At 44.8% G+C, this 15,712-nt stretch overlaps 1 protein-coding gene across 28 annotated transcripts in view; it reads left to right on the plus strand.

The window, feature by feature from the left end:
* BANP (BTG3 associated nuclear protein) overlaps positions 1 to 15,712 on the plus strand; it is a 118,083-nt gene that overhangs the window by 59,024 nt on the left and 43,347 nt on the right. For 17 of the 28 annotated variants that reach the window (XM_081117644.1, XM_081117628.1, XM_081117620.1 and 14 more), the window contains 6 exons: positions 1,818 to 2,057; positions 7,882 to 8,049; positions 9,261 to 9,287; positions 10,813 to 10,943; positions 12,538 to 12,609; positions 15,604 to 15,642. In XM_081117644.1, the coding sequence (XP_080973770.1) occupies positions 1,818 to 2,057; positions 7,882 to 8,049; positions 9,261 to 9,287; positions 10,813 to 10,943; positions 12,538 to 12,609; positions 15,604 to 15,642 (677 nt within the window). The remainder of the gene's footprint in view (positions 1 to 1,817; positions 2,058 to 7,881; positions 8,050 to 9,260; positions 9,288 to 10,812; positions 10,944 to 12,537; positions 12,610 to 15,603; positions 15,643 to 15,712) is intronic. The other 11 variants (XM_081117638.1, XM_081117640.1, XM_081117633.1 and 8 more) reach the window with 3 other exon arrangements.

A 15,712-nucleotide genomic window follows, 5' to 3' on the forward strand; every position in this document is an offset into this window, starting at 1 on the left:
GCTGGTGTCCCTCTGAGATCCCTGCCAGCCAGAGGGAGGTTCTAACTCCCTGTCAACGTTCCTCCCCTCTCACAGTGGTATATTTGCACAGGGACTATCTCTTGTACCTTAACTTGCTCCCACGTTAGGGTAAGAAGAGATTGTTTGGAAAGCTGCCAAGTTTCCAGGCAGAATTGATAGTTCTTTTTTTCTTTTCTTTTTTTTTTTTTTAAGTATATCTTTATTGATTTCGGAGAGAGGAAGAGAGAGGGGATCTTGCCCACAATGCAGGAATGTGCTCTTACTGGGAATCGAGCCGCGATCTCCTGGGTCACAGATTGATGCTTAACCGCCAAGCCATGCCAGCTGGGCCAGAATTGATAGTTCTTAAGTGCAGTGCTTCTCCTGTGTGGGAGGGAGAGTTACCCACCTCATTGCCCTCCCTCCTCTCTCTCTACATCAGCCACACACCTGACCCGTGATTATCACTGTGGCCTTGCTGAAGGTAGAGAAAGTGGGATCCTTCCCACATATGAATGTTGAGCTCTGGTGTTTACATTTTAGACTACCCTTGAGAAAGACAAAGGCTGGGGAATGTAGATGCAAGGCTTGGGGGGTGTTCATTCTGTTATTAGTGACCTTTGAGATTTTAAAATCACAAATGGTGCATTCCACAGGGTTATTGGAAGGAACAAGTGACAGGAAAGGAAATTTGGTCGTGAGGAGAGGAAGGGATCATGATGCTCTGAGCAGGAGGTTGGAAGGTGTTTCTGATCTGTATACTTCCAGGTTCACTGCTGGGAGGTCAGGGGAGCGAGGGAGGGAGTGAAGGTCACACAGCGGGACAGTGGAAGGACTCAGATTGAGGAGAGGAGTGTGGGCAGCTTAGCATCCCCTGAGCCCTTTATTCATGCTGAGCTGGCTGCCGCCCAAATCCTCAGCAGGTCAGAACAACAGCTTACATCATGTAAATAGCTTGTCTCATTTAAGATGTACCCAGTTTCCAAGTGGCCTCTTCTCGGAGCAGTTTTCCAAGTGGAGACTTGAGTCACAGAGTCTTCTAAACACAGGATTGCGCATTGGTTCTCATCTGGAGATGAAACACTGCTTGTGATTGTCCTGTACTGATGGTGCAGATTCACAGTCAGAACCTGAGCAAGTTTGTTCTGCAAGTTGCCTCCCTCCCTAATCCCTGATGTTGGCACTCTCAGCCCACTCTAATTTGCTGCCCCTCCAGATGTGGGGTGAACTTGAAAATAAACACAAGTCTTTCTAAAAGCTCTTTACCCTGCTGGAGTTGTAAAGAGAATCCAGGTTTTGAGACTAGAGCTTGTCCAGTGTCACCTCTTCTAGACACACAGGCCTGTGTGTGTCAGGTCCAGGCAGCATTGTCATCTGGCACTGAGGGGTCTCTGCAGCCACCTGTTATCAGACTTGTGAGCTCTGGGCAAGCTGTTGGGTGGAGAACATGCCGACAACACACAGCCCTCTGCCTTCGTGAGTTAACAAGGTGGGCTTAGCCCTAGGGAAGCCAGTTTCCCAAGCAGAAGAATATTTACATGTTACAACATGTTGCATTAATCTCCCTGAGATGGATAAACAGAAACCCAGGCCTATCCTTTAGGAATGATGTCCTCATTTCTGTTCTTGATCGGACATAAGATCCCACATTGTTTGGTGACCACAGGAATTGCCCTAGCCCTCCTGGCTGACACTTAGGAAGTTGGGAAAGTGATTTGTTGACCAGACCCCATGGATCTTTCTTGTGTGCATTTGAGCTGAATACTGGGCCCTTTGGAGTGTGTGAGCTTGTCTGAGACTCCCCTTCTCTCTTTCAGAGGACTACCCCAACGGCACCTGGCTGGGAGACGAGAACAACCCTGAGATGCGGGTGCGCTGTGCCATCATCCCCTCTGATATGCTGCACATCAGCACCAACTGCCGCACAGCCGAGAAGATGGCGCTGACACTGCTGGACTACCTCTTTCACCGGGAGGTGCAGGCTGTCTCCAACCTCTCGGGCCAGGGGAAGCACGGCAAGAAGCAGCTCGACCCCCTCACCATCTATGGCATCCGGTGTAAGTGTGGGCTGCTGCTTCTCTGCTCACCTCTCTAAGGAAAGACCTGGCTGGAGGGTGGGCCCTGTGAGGCAGGGTTTCCGGGATGAGTCAGACCTCCATTGTTGGGGTGGAGAGGATGCTGGCATCAGAACTAGTCACAGAGCAAGGAGAGTGATTTCTGGTTTGAGCATTTCATTTAGTAACTTGCTTGGTGCCCAGCCCATGGAATAGACACTGGGAGTGTGGGCCTTTCAGACCCTGAGAATTATTTTGAGTAGGTTACTGAGAAACTGCTTGTGAAACCAGCTGCCATCAGCCCTTCAGGTGGGGATAAAGCAGTTTTCAGAACAGTGTTGCAGGAGTTGGCAGACTTTTCCCAAGGGACATGCAGTTGATATGCTGGCTGCGGGCTTAGGGTCTGTGTTGTGAACTCCTCAGTCTGAAACAGCCACAGACCAGATGTAAACAAGTAGGCATGGCTGTGTTCCATAAATGTGACTTTCAGAAGCAGGCAGGGGCATGCCGACTGTCTACCAACCCATGCTTTAGAGCATGATGCCTAGTGCAGAGGGCACTACTCAGATCTGATGGGACAAATGTGTGTGCAACCTTAGAACACATGGGTTGGCATGGTGATGGGATACCATGTGACAGTGTGTGACAGCATAACCCATAGTGCAAGGTGCTGTTGGGATGTAAAGATGAACAAGAAGTAGTTCCCAACTGCACAGTATGCAGTCAGATACATGTGAATAGCCACAGCCCAACAGTGTGTCACAGGGAGGCTGACCATGCTGCAGTGGTTGAAGGCCCTGACGGAGAACAGTGCATATGCAAAGGCTCTGAGAGTGGCCTGGATCAGGCCTAGCATTGTGCAGGTCTGATGGCCTCTGGGTAGTGGGCCACTGTTCCCATAGGGAGTCATAGGGCTACCTGCAAGCAGTGCTGATGATTTGGAGAGGTGCCTTGGAACATAGGTACAGGCTGTGACACACAGGTTGTTAGGCAGAAGCTTGGAGAACATTCTATAGGAGTGGTGGGGAAGCTGGGCAGGTGGTACTCAGAGCAGAAGCACATGGGGGTGGGATGGGGATGGGGATGGGGATGGGGATGAGTGGACACGGCTGTGCTCAGGGAGTCCGAGTGATGTAGGGAAGGCCCAGCATGGTCAGAATGGGCAAGTCGTATTTCCCTGCACACGGGGAAGTTGGCCGCCTTCTGAGCTCTCCTTCCTTTAGAACCATTGCAAATTGCTGCCTTCTCACTATTAAAATCCAGGTGGAATTTTGAAAGGTTAAAAGTATTTGTTGGACTTTTTTCCTTTTGGCCCTGTTTAATCTGTATTGCTGATTGTTATTCAAAACAACAAATGAAACGAATGAATGGATCAAACTACTGAGCCCTGAGCTTGAACAGTGGCCAGTGTGGGCATTGGCTACTTTGTCATGCCCACCTGAGTCTCTGCTGCCTCTGCAGACTGGGTGACACGGACATCTTCAGTAATCCTCAGACAGCTATCTTCTCCCGGTGTCTTTGTTTTCACATGGCCGTCTTCTCCGTGTTTCCATTGTCAGCTGGATGTCTTCTCCCTGTGTCTCCATCATTACACAGCCATGTTGTCCCTGAGCCTCTGTTGTCACATGGCCATCTTCTCCCTGTGTCTCCTCCTCTCCTTATAAGGCTACCCGTCATAATGGATTTAGAGCCTACTGTACTCCAGTGTGACCTCATCTTAATGTAATTAATCACATCTGCAAAGACCCTATTTCTAAGGGAGGTCACATTCTGAGGTCCTGGGAAGGACAGAATTTTGAGGGACATCTCAGCACAGTACACAGGGCCTGGGTTTTTTAGACCTTTGGTCATCAAATGTTGTGTCTCACACAGTTTCTCGGTGGGGCAGGGGGGGCACCACAGGGATTTGGGGATGCTGAGGCACTCGTTTGAATGTAGAGCTGGGCGGAAGCTTTGGTCAGTGTGGGCTAGTGGTGAGAAGGGGCCCGTGAGATGCAGAACTGTTGGGAGCCCGTTCACAGGCACGCAGTGCTTGGAGAGGCCTGACGGCAGCGTTGGGCTCTCCTGTAAACTGAGGAGCTGTCACTGCATTACACTTATTGGCCACTGCTTGGGGAGAAGAGCCTAACCTGGCCTTGAGGCTAGGACATGCTGGATGTACGAAGTGCGTGGTGCATCAGAGGCATGCTGACCCCACCACTTGAGGGAGCATGCCGGCCAGTTTTCCCCCACTCAGAGAGCTGAAGATTTCTGTTGTTTTTCTAGGCCAGTCACTATGAATTCAAGATTGTAATTTTAAGAAATAAATTGCTGGCACTCAGTTTTTTACTTCTTTTTCTCCTTGAACTTGAGATTACATTAGCAGCGATAGTGTTTTTCATTCCTTTGTGACTGATAAGCCCATGCCACCCACCAAGGATACAAGATTACATGCTCTGTTCATTTGATTTCCTCTGTTCCTCTTTCCCACAATGTGTCTCAGCCCCTCTGTGGGGCTCATTATTTGAGAGCTGGGAATCTGGTTTTGTGATTTGAACCACCAGTGTTAACCATGGGCGTTCTGGAAAGTGGGAAGGCAGTTAACAGTGACGGACTCTTCGGATCTCTAGGAAGTGGCCAGACAGCTTGCCAGCAAAGCAGACGGGCCAGCTCGCAGGGGCCATCTTTCTGGGGGTGGCCCAGGGGGCTTGTCTGCTGAACAGCTCCCCCACAAAGATACTGAGAGGGCTATGTGGCTCTCCCTCTGGATGAGATGGCTGTGCAGTGCCCCAGGGACCCTGTACACTGGGGCAGCGAATTGGAAATGACCTTAGAGTTGTGCCTGTGTCTACTCAGGGTAGCCAGGGTGATAGCCTAGCTAGCCATGGGAGTCATGCCAGCAGAGGCTGTGTTGTGAGATAGATGTCATCTTCTCCCAGGTCCCCTGAGCATCCCCCAGTGGGTCTCTTGGGTGCTGTTGAGGGGCAGAGGGAAGTACTCCTGGGATTTATGCTGTCACCATTTCTTCTCCACTTGGGTGGGCACTGGGAGACCTGAATTTTAAATCCGGGTCTCACTCCTAAGTGATAATTCAACTTGTAATTGAAGTGAGGATAATGGCATTCTTGTTTCATGAGGTTTGCTTATGAACATTAAATAACTTAAGAGGTAAAATGCTTCACAAGTGTGAAGTACCAGCTGAGTTCAAATGAACACTTTTGGAAAAGTCAGAACAGCAGTATCCAGTAGAGTGTGTGGTCAGGAGGCTGCACCCTCTATTAGCGCTCCTTCCTGGAGTTGCCCGCTGATGCGACAGGGTTTCTGAGGGCAGAGCTGTGCCCCATTCCATCCATCCTCCTGTTCTCTCCCCCTAGGGCTCTCAGCAGGGGAACATTTGTGTTGCTGATTCATTAGTTAGTTTTTCTTGGCAGTCATCAGGATGGCATTTGCCATCCAGTTGAGTCTTGAGTTGCTTTTGGAAGGAATTATGTAATATGATGTCTTAGGAGAATTTAAAAATGGATAATATATAACTACATAAATGTATATTTTTTTCTTCAAAGGATATAAGCCAGGTTTTTAACTGGCAAATTGGTTTTTACAAGTTGAATTTACATGTTAATGTTTTTGCTCATTTCTTATATTTATACACCCATGTGTGTCTTATATATATTTTCTGTTCCTGACAAGTTTTTAAAATTGTGTATAATTTCATTAATCCTTTGAGGCATTTGGAAAGTTTTTTTCCTTGAGTGTGAGGGTGTGAGAACAGGAGGAGGGTTTGTAGAATGTTTCTCTTTATTGAAGGATATACCTAATAAGATATTTTGATACTGTGTGTGATTGCTGTTTTTTTCCTTGTCTTGGAGACCACAGTTGTAGTTGGGCTCCTCTGCAACTACAGCCAGGAGTTGAGTTCTTTTGTAGCTACATAACTTTAGTTCTGGTAGTTGCATTTCCCTGTAACTACAGTCAGGTGTTGGGTTCTCCTGTAGCTACATAACTGTAGTTCTGGCAGTTGCACTCCCCTGTAACTATAGCCGGGAGTTGGGTTCTCTGGTGAGTATACAGTTAATATTTGGGTTCTTCTGCAACTACAGCAGTGGTTGAGTTTTCTTGTCACTAACGTTGATCCCTAACCCAGAACTTTGTGAGGCCACCCCCTGCACCTAAAGCCATACCCTGCATGTAGCAATCACTTAGTAGATATTAATTAATGATTCTGTGAATATTTTAGAGATGACCTGAAAATCAGAAAGCAAAGAGTTGCTGCTTCATTTATGTATTTCCTTTTATGCATGAGGATTACAAAGTGCTAAAACTACCTCAGGTTTTTGTTATTTTTGATCCTATAAATTTTACCCCTCCTTAACCCAGTTTCTTTTTTATCTAGGTTACAAAAATTTTTGTTTTCATTATATTTAGAATCAAAGATGTTTTAAGGAGATGCTCATAGAAAAGTCCAAAAATGTCTTTCCAAGACAAAAGAAACTTTCGATACTTAATATAGTACTTAAGAACTTGATTCCCTTTGTTTTTAATTATTTGTAGTATTTTGGTCTTGACAGGAACAGATTTTAGGAATTGTGAATCAAGTTAATTCTCAGTAGATGGTCCTAACTTAATGCTCTTAGTAGTCAAAACAGGATGTTTTTCAGCTTAATCTTTTTATTATTCAATTTTTGAATTACATCCATTTGTTTTTCCATTAATCAGGGAAGTTTCATAAGCCAGCTAGAGAGAAGGTCACCCTGCTGAAGCATTTCTTATGGTTCCCACATTCATGATCATTACTTTCTGTTGATTCAGCATAAAGAAGAGGTGGTGTGGTCTAGTAGGCAGGGTTGCAGTGAGAGGTCTCCATCTGCTACCCAGTGGCCTCTCATATCACTGGATCCCTTGTTGATAAGGGGTCTCTGGATGCTGTTCAGTCACATATAGAGAGCTGTCTGTGATGTAAGAGGTTAACAAATGTGAGTGCCATTAAGATGCTCTGTTGAGCTCAGGATAAACTGTTGGACTGCAAGACTACATGCACCCTCTGTAGCCAGCAGTTCCATGGAGGTAGAGCCCATGTATTTGTATGTGCGGGGCTCTAGGCAATAAAACATCACCTCTGCCCGTAGGGAGTTTCCATTCTGATTGGGGAGGCAGATGGAAACACATAGAGAGTTATACATAAACCAGGAGCAGACTCAAGTAGCAATGGAGATGTCTTAAGAGTTGTCACCAAGTCATCGTGTGTTGTAGCATCTACTGTGGGCCTGTATAGTCTTAGTTCTTGGAATAAATGGGTGCACAAAACAAAGATCCCTGTATCTGGGAGAGAAACAAAGAGTAAACACAATAAATGTATAAATTCTCTAAGTTGTTAGAGACCAGGACAGGTAGAGGTGAGAGGAACCTTGGGGTCAAAGGGGCCGGATAAGGGTAGGATTATTGAGGTCCTATTTGAGCCAGGACTTGAAAGAAGGGAGGGAGACAGCCAGGAATATATGAATCAATAGAGCTGGAGTCTGGAAAACCAGCTCTGATAAAATTGTTGGGATCTTTGATTTGATTTTTGACATCCAAGAAGTTAGAGAAAAGTTCGTGGAGCATTTGGGAAGCTCGTGTGACCCCTCACCACCTAGCTTGTTGCCTTTTTTCTGTCTGGTGTGGATGGGTCTAGTCAGAGTTATTTAAAAGTTAAATAAATGAAAAGAATTTATAACATATAACCAGCATGCATTTCGGGGAGGCTCTCAGTCCCAATCACATTTTTATGTTCAAATTGCTCCCAAACAGCCAGGACCCAAAAGGAAGGCCTTCACCTCATGGTGCTTTTATTTGGGACGTCTTCTTCCAGGTCACCTCTTCTATAAATTTGGAATCACGGAATCTGACTGGTACCGAATAAAACAGAGCATCGACTCCAAATGCAGGACAGCCTGGCGGCGGAAACAGCGAGGCCAGAGCCTGGCCGTGAAGAGCTTCTCTCGGAGAACACCCTCCTCATCCTCATACAGTGCATCAGGTATGCCTAGGGGAGCAGCCTGAAGCAGTTTGCGTTGCAGGACTTGGGAGGCTGATCCCGAGTGAGGCCCCTCACCCGCAGAATCTAGAGCTGCCACTTGGATCCCAGTGATTCAAGCCTTAACTCTGTGTACACACATCAGTGGAAGTTATTTAGGGAATGCTGCTTCTGTGATAGGTGGGGAGCCTCAGCCAGACCCACTCGAGGTCCTTGGTGGCAATAGAAGAGGGCATGGGAACCAGGACCACCACACACTGATGCCCCGTGGGGCTGGGCAGAATGATGGGTACAGTTAGGACCATGTCGGGCTCCGTACTGAGCAGCTCTTTTACTTCCTCCCTCTGCCCAGTTATTTACCATGTTGCTCTCTGCCAGGTGTTTGGAGTAGGAGGGAACAGAGACATAGGTGGGTGGGTAAAGAGGAGAGTGGCATTCAAGGCAGGGCTTTAAAAACACCCAGGAGGGAGATGAGCGTAATTACATTCCCTTGGCCTTCAGGTGTTTGCTTGTCTGGAGAGGATGAAGAATGAGTTTCTGAGCTATTATATTTAGTCTCATGCTCCTACTAATAAACTCTGAAGCACTGCCTTCCTGCTCAGTTTGCAAGAGGCCAGAGGCTTCCTGGTCTGAGGGCTGCCGCTTCGCGAGTGCTGGAATCAGATTAGTTTTGAGAGAAACACAGGACATACTCATTTTTTAAATCAAACATTAAGAAAAGTACATTGCTTTGTAAATTTCTATTGATTTAATTGTTCTCTGTTTTAATGTACTACATACTTGGCTAAAGCTAGGTAAAGCAAAATAGGTGGTTGAAGAGACTTACGGAATTTTTGTCATTGTTCTTTTTGCATACCCAGCCTAACAAAGCAAATCTGATGTTTAAGGATATTCTGGTGACAGAAATAATTCAGTAAAATGTAACTAAACCAGGATTTTGTTGTTGGTAGTAGTTCCAGCTGGGGTGTCTTGCTTACTTTTGAATTATCAGCTAACATCAAAGGAACTTCCAAATAAATGCTATAAATAAGATCCTGAGCCAAGGTTAGTACTGCCAGTTTGAACACAAACCATAAAACCACTAGTTTCAAGGCATTTAAAAAAATCAGTTTATTAAAACATTTGAGTTGCTTTCTCTTATCTAGCAACACTATACAATTTAAGGTGGCTACATTTTATTGTTTAAAATACAATTCAGCGTTTTTTCCCCACAGGTCTCATTGATGAGTTGAAGACCTTAGGTAGGCATCTGTTTAGTGCCCAATATTTTAGAGTTGCAGGGAGCCAGCTCTTACAGCTGATTTTCCACTGGACGCAGGGAAGAGCCAGCCCAGGGAGGGGAGGAGGCCCATTGGGTGGCCTGTCCTTTCTGCTTCAGTTTCTTCCAGTGGGCTCAGTGTTCCAGAGCTGCCTCAGCACTATCCCTTGATCTCGTGTCAGCATGACCATACCTGTCTCCCATCACTTGGCTGTAGATCTTGTTCTGTTCTTGATCACAAACAAGTCATCAATGCAAGTTTTTGTACTAGATTTTGATATCAGTAAAAATTACTAAACATGAATTTAAATTGGTGTTCATGTTGTATAATTATAGGGAGCTATTGATTAAATGGTAAATTCAATAATTTGAATTTTAGGTTTGGGAACCATCATACCCACAAGTCCTGTATTCTACTGGTTTTTTTTAAGAACACTGGGGACTGTTACTGTTTTTGGTTATATTTTTTAAAACCAGCAAAATGTGTTGATTTTTATTAACATTGGAGCAGACATTATTTGGTAACCTATTTAGTTTTATAGTTCTTATTAACCAGCAGAGTGGATTTTAAATATTTTGGTCAGTACCCTCTTAAAGAAGTTTGAAAAAGTGTTCTTCCTTGCATATTTTTAAGTTGGCATTTTAAAATGTTGACACCTAAAATTTTTCATTATACTTTGAAATAATTTAAAAGGATGTAATTTCTGGCATATTGCTGTATTACTTTTAAAAATATATATGTAGTGGACTCTATATACCATGTCAATTTGATGCCCACCATTAAATTATTTAAAAAATGTTTGAAAAGTTTTTCTTTAGAAATCAGACATTTTATAACTTTTCTTTTTTCATTCATATTACTAATCCACTTCTCTCATAGAATTTCATCCGAACGTAATATGTTTTTATGTTTAAAGGTCTTCTTGATTTATCATAATTTTCTGCCACAAAATATGTGAAAATTAAATTATTTTCTGAGCCCTTAATGCTCTAAGTGTTCAAGAAAAATTTTCTCATAGAGATTTTGCAGTTAAAATTAATACATACCATCAAAACAAACATCATTTTGGATTAAAAGTAGAAAGTAAAATTTTATTTAAAGTGTATCTTTAAATAAGTGAGTGGAGCTTTTTTCTGTAGTTTAATTATCCAAAGACAGATATTACTTATTGCTGGTTTAAAACAGAGTTTAATATCTAATTTTTCCTATTTTTAATTTTGTCGATATATCCTGAGGAACTCATTTAAAGAAGTAGATGAGAATAGCCTGTTCATTAGATTCCTTCTATCTACAGGTCAGAAATCTCTGTTATTTAATGCTGATTTTAATGAGCTCTACAAAATGCCTTGGTATTCATTAGGACATGTTGACTTGGATTTCAGAATGAAACTTTTCCTTTCCTCTTCTGTGGGAGTTTGGGGTGGGGATTGGGGAAGAGAAGGCAGCCTGGACTTGTGCATGTATGGCTCATCTGTTGGGCTGATGCTGAGCCTGTCTTTCCCCACAGAGAACATGATGAGCACGCCGCCACCCGCCACTGAGATACCACAGCCCCAGCCACAGGCCCTGCACTACGCCTTGGCCAATGCCCAGCAGGTCCAGATCCACCAGATTGGAGAGGACGGACAGGTCCAAGTAGTATGTACCCTTCTGCTAGTCTGTCTCCATGAATGAATTGGAGGGGAGGGTGCGGTGGGGATTGGGAAGGCCAAGACCAGTCCTCCCTGCGTTTCTGGATCACATGGATAGCTTGGGATGAGGGAAAAGTGCAAGTTAAAGTAGAAGTAGTTAGGGTGTGAGCTCTTACGTTTCATAATGAGGGTGATTACTGAGTGGCCATGTCATTGTCAAGGGCCCTTCATGGCCCCCCACTGTGCTACGCCCAATGGTCATTGTCAGCTCTAAGGGTCCATGATTCTGCCTGTCTTCCTGGGAGTTGTCATAGATATATCATAGATATTTTCTCATTTCAGAAACACAGGCACCCCTTTACTGGGGGAAGAAAAAGTAATTTCCTTCTGGGGTCAGTGGCAAAAGCTGGTGGCTTCAGTTATTGTGTAGCACTTTCTTTTGATTGTGGGATATGTGCTGAGCTCGTGTGGGCAGTTAGCTCAACAATGAGCTAGCTGTCTGCGGCAGTGCCAGCCCAGGTGGAAGTTCCTCCAGATCCTGTATGGGTCCTGTGGCTGAGGTGTCAGGGGCAGGAACTTTGCTAGGGAATGGGACCGTTTCAGTGTGCCCCTGGGATCCTTTTGATGTTTGAGTCACGCCCAGACTCTTTTTGTATGGCTGCATCACCAGGGCTTTCTCCAGGAACCCCGATTTCATCTCAGGGTGGCCTCAGTTTGTTGTTGCACTCAGGACACTGCCTAGAAAGGGGTGGGCTTCCAGAAAGTGCCGATGAGGACTTTCAGATGGGTTTTTTTCTTCTTTCAGAGGAGATGAAGCATTTGTGAATAGTGAATTCTTTGTTTAATTGACAGTTATAAAGCCAGCTGCTCTTACCTTAGAAAGTTTTGTGAAAGAATTCCAGAATAGATAACTTGGATACAGGGTTTACATAGACATAGTAAAATGAAATCAATAGAAATTTCTACAGTAGTTATTTGCCTGTAGCTACAGATATAAATGCATTGTATAGTTGGATGCTTGATTTATTTGTGTTTATTCCAGCTGTTTAAATAGTCATGTAAGTGTTTCTTTGGTTTAAAAAATATTGCCTGACTTGTTTTCGGTGTAGATGCACATGTACATCTCCCCTCCCCGCAATCCCACACTGCTCTGTAGCCATCCTGCACTCCCAGATCGCTGGGAGACTCCGCCGTGTAGTTCCACGAGGTCTCCGATCACTCTGAGTTAATAGTGTGATTTTTAAAAAAAAGTTATTCTGATTTTCTGGAAAATTCTGTTTCCTTTTTCTGTATGTCCTTCACCTTCTGAAATTTGCTGGTTTAGTTTAAGCAAATTTAAAGACTTAACAGAATTTTCCTAGGCCCCATTGCTTTAAGAATTATTGCAAAATGTTTTGTATGTGTTACATACCAAAAGTTTTAATTTCAAGGGGCTATTTAGTAGCTGATACTATGCACATATTATATTGCACTATTCAGGGTTTAGCTGTCTTTTTTTGAATTGTGAGCAGATAATCAAGAAAAAAATTTCGGAAAGCATTTTCTGTTTCCTCTAGTTTTGATTTTCTTCTGATGCTTCTTGTTGTCTTCTCTCGCTGCGGATCCCACAGGGTCACCTTCACATCGCTCAGGTGCCTCAAGGGGAGCAGGTACAGATCACGCAGGACAGTGAGGTGAGTTGTGGCCACAGCACTTCCCAGGGCCCACTGTATGCCTGAGGGCTTTCTGCATTCTGACCTTTGTCAAATGAGATGGACAACTGGGAGTCCCCAGACAACACGATGCCCAGCATTGACCAACTGTCTCTCGTTTCCTTGGGCACAGACTCCTGGCCTTACCTGTCCTGCTCTTGCTACACTGATGGTTTATCTGGGCAGCCCCATCTGGTTTTCTTTGCCAACACTTGCTATATCCAGGTTTTTGCTCCTGGCTAGAGCTGCCCTCTGAGCTCTCCTTTTCTCCAGCCCACCCTGCTTTTCTCGTCTTCCCACATGAGATGCAGACCTAGCCCCCAGCATTGCTCTCTGGCCCTGCCCTCCCGCCCAGGGAGCTCCCCAGCATGCCAGAGTGGGAAAAGCAGGAGGTGGGGCCCTGCTCCTGTGACTGTGACCTCACAAGTTCTCCTCACCTCCGTGGGCCTTGGCTGTCTCTGGAGGATCAATGTGCATATTGTGGGTTGGTTGGGAATCTGGTGAGATAGCATGTGTGTGTCCTGCAAGTTTTCAGTGCATCTTTTCATGGTTCTCCTCACTCCTGCCACTTCTAGAATTCCCTCAGCTGCCTTAAGTTCATGAGATCCAGGCTTCTTATCACTGGTGGCAGTGCTTCGGCATTCTACTTTTCATTAATTGTAATTCACGATAAGGACAGAATGCAGGGACCAGCTGCAGAAATGCTCTTGCATATGCGTATCAGCTGCTATAGGGGGTCGGTGCATGAAGGAAGGTCAGGTAGACCCTGGGTTGTTGGAAGGTGAGGCTAGACAGTCATGGTGCTGATATTCTCTGGAGCTCCTCTTGGGGAATCTTGCCTTTCCTGCCTTGTACAGGGCATAAGTGGTTGGTGGCTATCTGTTGCGGGGACACCATTGGTTGTTTCCTACAGCACAGGATAGCGTCAGCAGACTCAGTGTACTTGGCTTCCTCTGACTTTGTCCCATGGCTGCCGAGCAGTGCACATGCCCTCTGCTAACCCAGCGTGATAGGGAACGGCGTGCCCCCTGCAGTGTGGGCTGGGTGTTGAAGAACATACTTGTTTCTAGGCCGGGAAGATAGTACCAGATAGAACACACCTGCACTGTGGTGTGTTCTTACATGGTGTCAGGGTTCCTCACACACCAACCTGGAAAGCAGGTACAGAATCAGCAGTAACTGAAAGTCCTGACTTGTCAAAGAGCCTTTTAGGAGGACCTCTCGAGGGAAGCGTTTGACTAGTTTAGTGGTGCCTGATAGCGTTTCAGAGGTGCGTTGTGGACATTTCTCTGTATTCTAGCAGCAACTTAGGCTGCTTTCCTTAAGTAGATATGACATGAGAGCCCTTTTGACTTTTCAGTTCCTAGAACCTAGGGGGCTGAGGAGGCAGTGGCAGTGGCGGTAATTTGCTTACTGTCTCGAGTATGAGTCCTTTGCTGAGCTCTCCTTTTGCGCACCTTGCTGTGCTGGCTGTTGCTGCTGTGTAAAAATGTGAGTTAGAGGCTCCCGACAGTATACGGAGGTGATTGTGCTAGGAGGGCTAGAAGCGACGTGCATTCACTGGTGCAGAGAATGGGGGGCTCGTGAGAGAGGGGCTCTGGGATGCTTTATAAGGGAAGTTCTTTCATTCAGACCCTGAAGGTTGTCAGTGGGCCCAGCATGCAAAGGGAGGAGATAGCATAGGTTCTGAGGGGAGAACGGGGATACCTGGCCGAGTGAATTCCTGTGAGAGGAACAGTTAATACCTGGTCAGAGGGGGTTGATTCATTCATAGGAATGATTAGTTCACTAATCTTCATGTGGCCAAATGAGCGAATGGGAGAAAGCACACTGGCGTAGCTAAAGCTTCGGGCAGGGGAAGGAGAGCAGCAGACAGTGAACTTGAAGATGGTTCTGGAAGGCCTGACCGTCAGAGTTAAGGAGCTGGATGGCAATGGGAGAGGAATCTGCTAGCTCGCCCTAATGCAGGTTGTAAGGAAACCCACAGACTAAGCAGGGTGTCCCTTTGAGGGACAGGGCGACTTCATTTTTAAAGGCACTGACAAGTGGAGGCCAAACGGCAACTGAGAGGTATCAGTCTAGAAGGCACGTACACTCAGTCAGGATGCTTGATTTGCTGGTAGTCATTGGGAAAGAAGGAAAATTGATATAATAATAAAAGGAATGAATCAACATACATTTGTTTTTTACATTGTTTTTGCTAAAGAAATCATTAGAATGTTTCTTAATTTTAATTTTTTAAATCAATTCTCCCCCTTTTCAGTTTTCATAACTGAATCCCTCTTGTGTAAATAATCCAATATTTTTTTTATTCCATTAGGAATTGCATGCAATGAATTAGAAGAAATTGCTGATAGTACTAATGATTACTTTGTAATAAGTTATAATATGCAGTTGTCTTCTTATCACAATCAAGTTTTACCTTGTTCACTTAAAAATTAATTATTTTGTCAAAATGAGGATGTCTGCAAAGGGACATTTAACAGAACATACCAAACTTAAAGCAATTGTTATTTTTTTAAATATGTGAAAATGAATTTCCAACTGGTGAGATCCCAGTACACCTGTGATCTGGTTAATTGCATTGTGTTCTGCCAATTTCTTGCTTGTGATAATGCACTATTATGTAAGGTGTCCCCCTGGGGGAAGCTGGGTGATGGATATAGGACCTCTGTCTATACCACTTTTGATTCTTTTTGTGAGTCTAAAATTATCTCAAAATAAAAGTTAGAAAAAAATTACAGTTGCATTTGCGGTCAGAGGGATACAGTGGGTTTGTTTTTATAAGAAAAAATAGTAACCTGTAAGCTCAGCTTAAATATTTTGCTTTGGGTTTTTATTGCTACGAGGGTTGAGTTTTTATAGAATTGTTGTAACTGGTTTTGCTGGTATTCACCAATGGCATCGGGAAGTTCCTGCCACTAGGTCTTGAAATTAGTTTTGTTCTTGATTGCTCTTTTTTCATCCATTTTACAGGGCAATCTACAGATACACCATGTGGGACAGGATGGGCAGGTAAGTGCTCGCCTGCCTTCACTTCGTGCTGCTTTCTGTGGTGGATGGTCAGACACTGCATTGCCACAGG

The sequence above is a fragment of the Miniopterus schreibersii genome, assembly GCF_964146895.1.
Source record: "Miniopterus schreibersii genome assembly, chromosome: 18".
In the NCBI taxonomy this organism is placed as follows: Eukaryota; Metazoa; Chordata; class Mammalia; order Chiroptera; family Miniopteridae; genus Miniopterus; species Miniopterus schreibersii.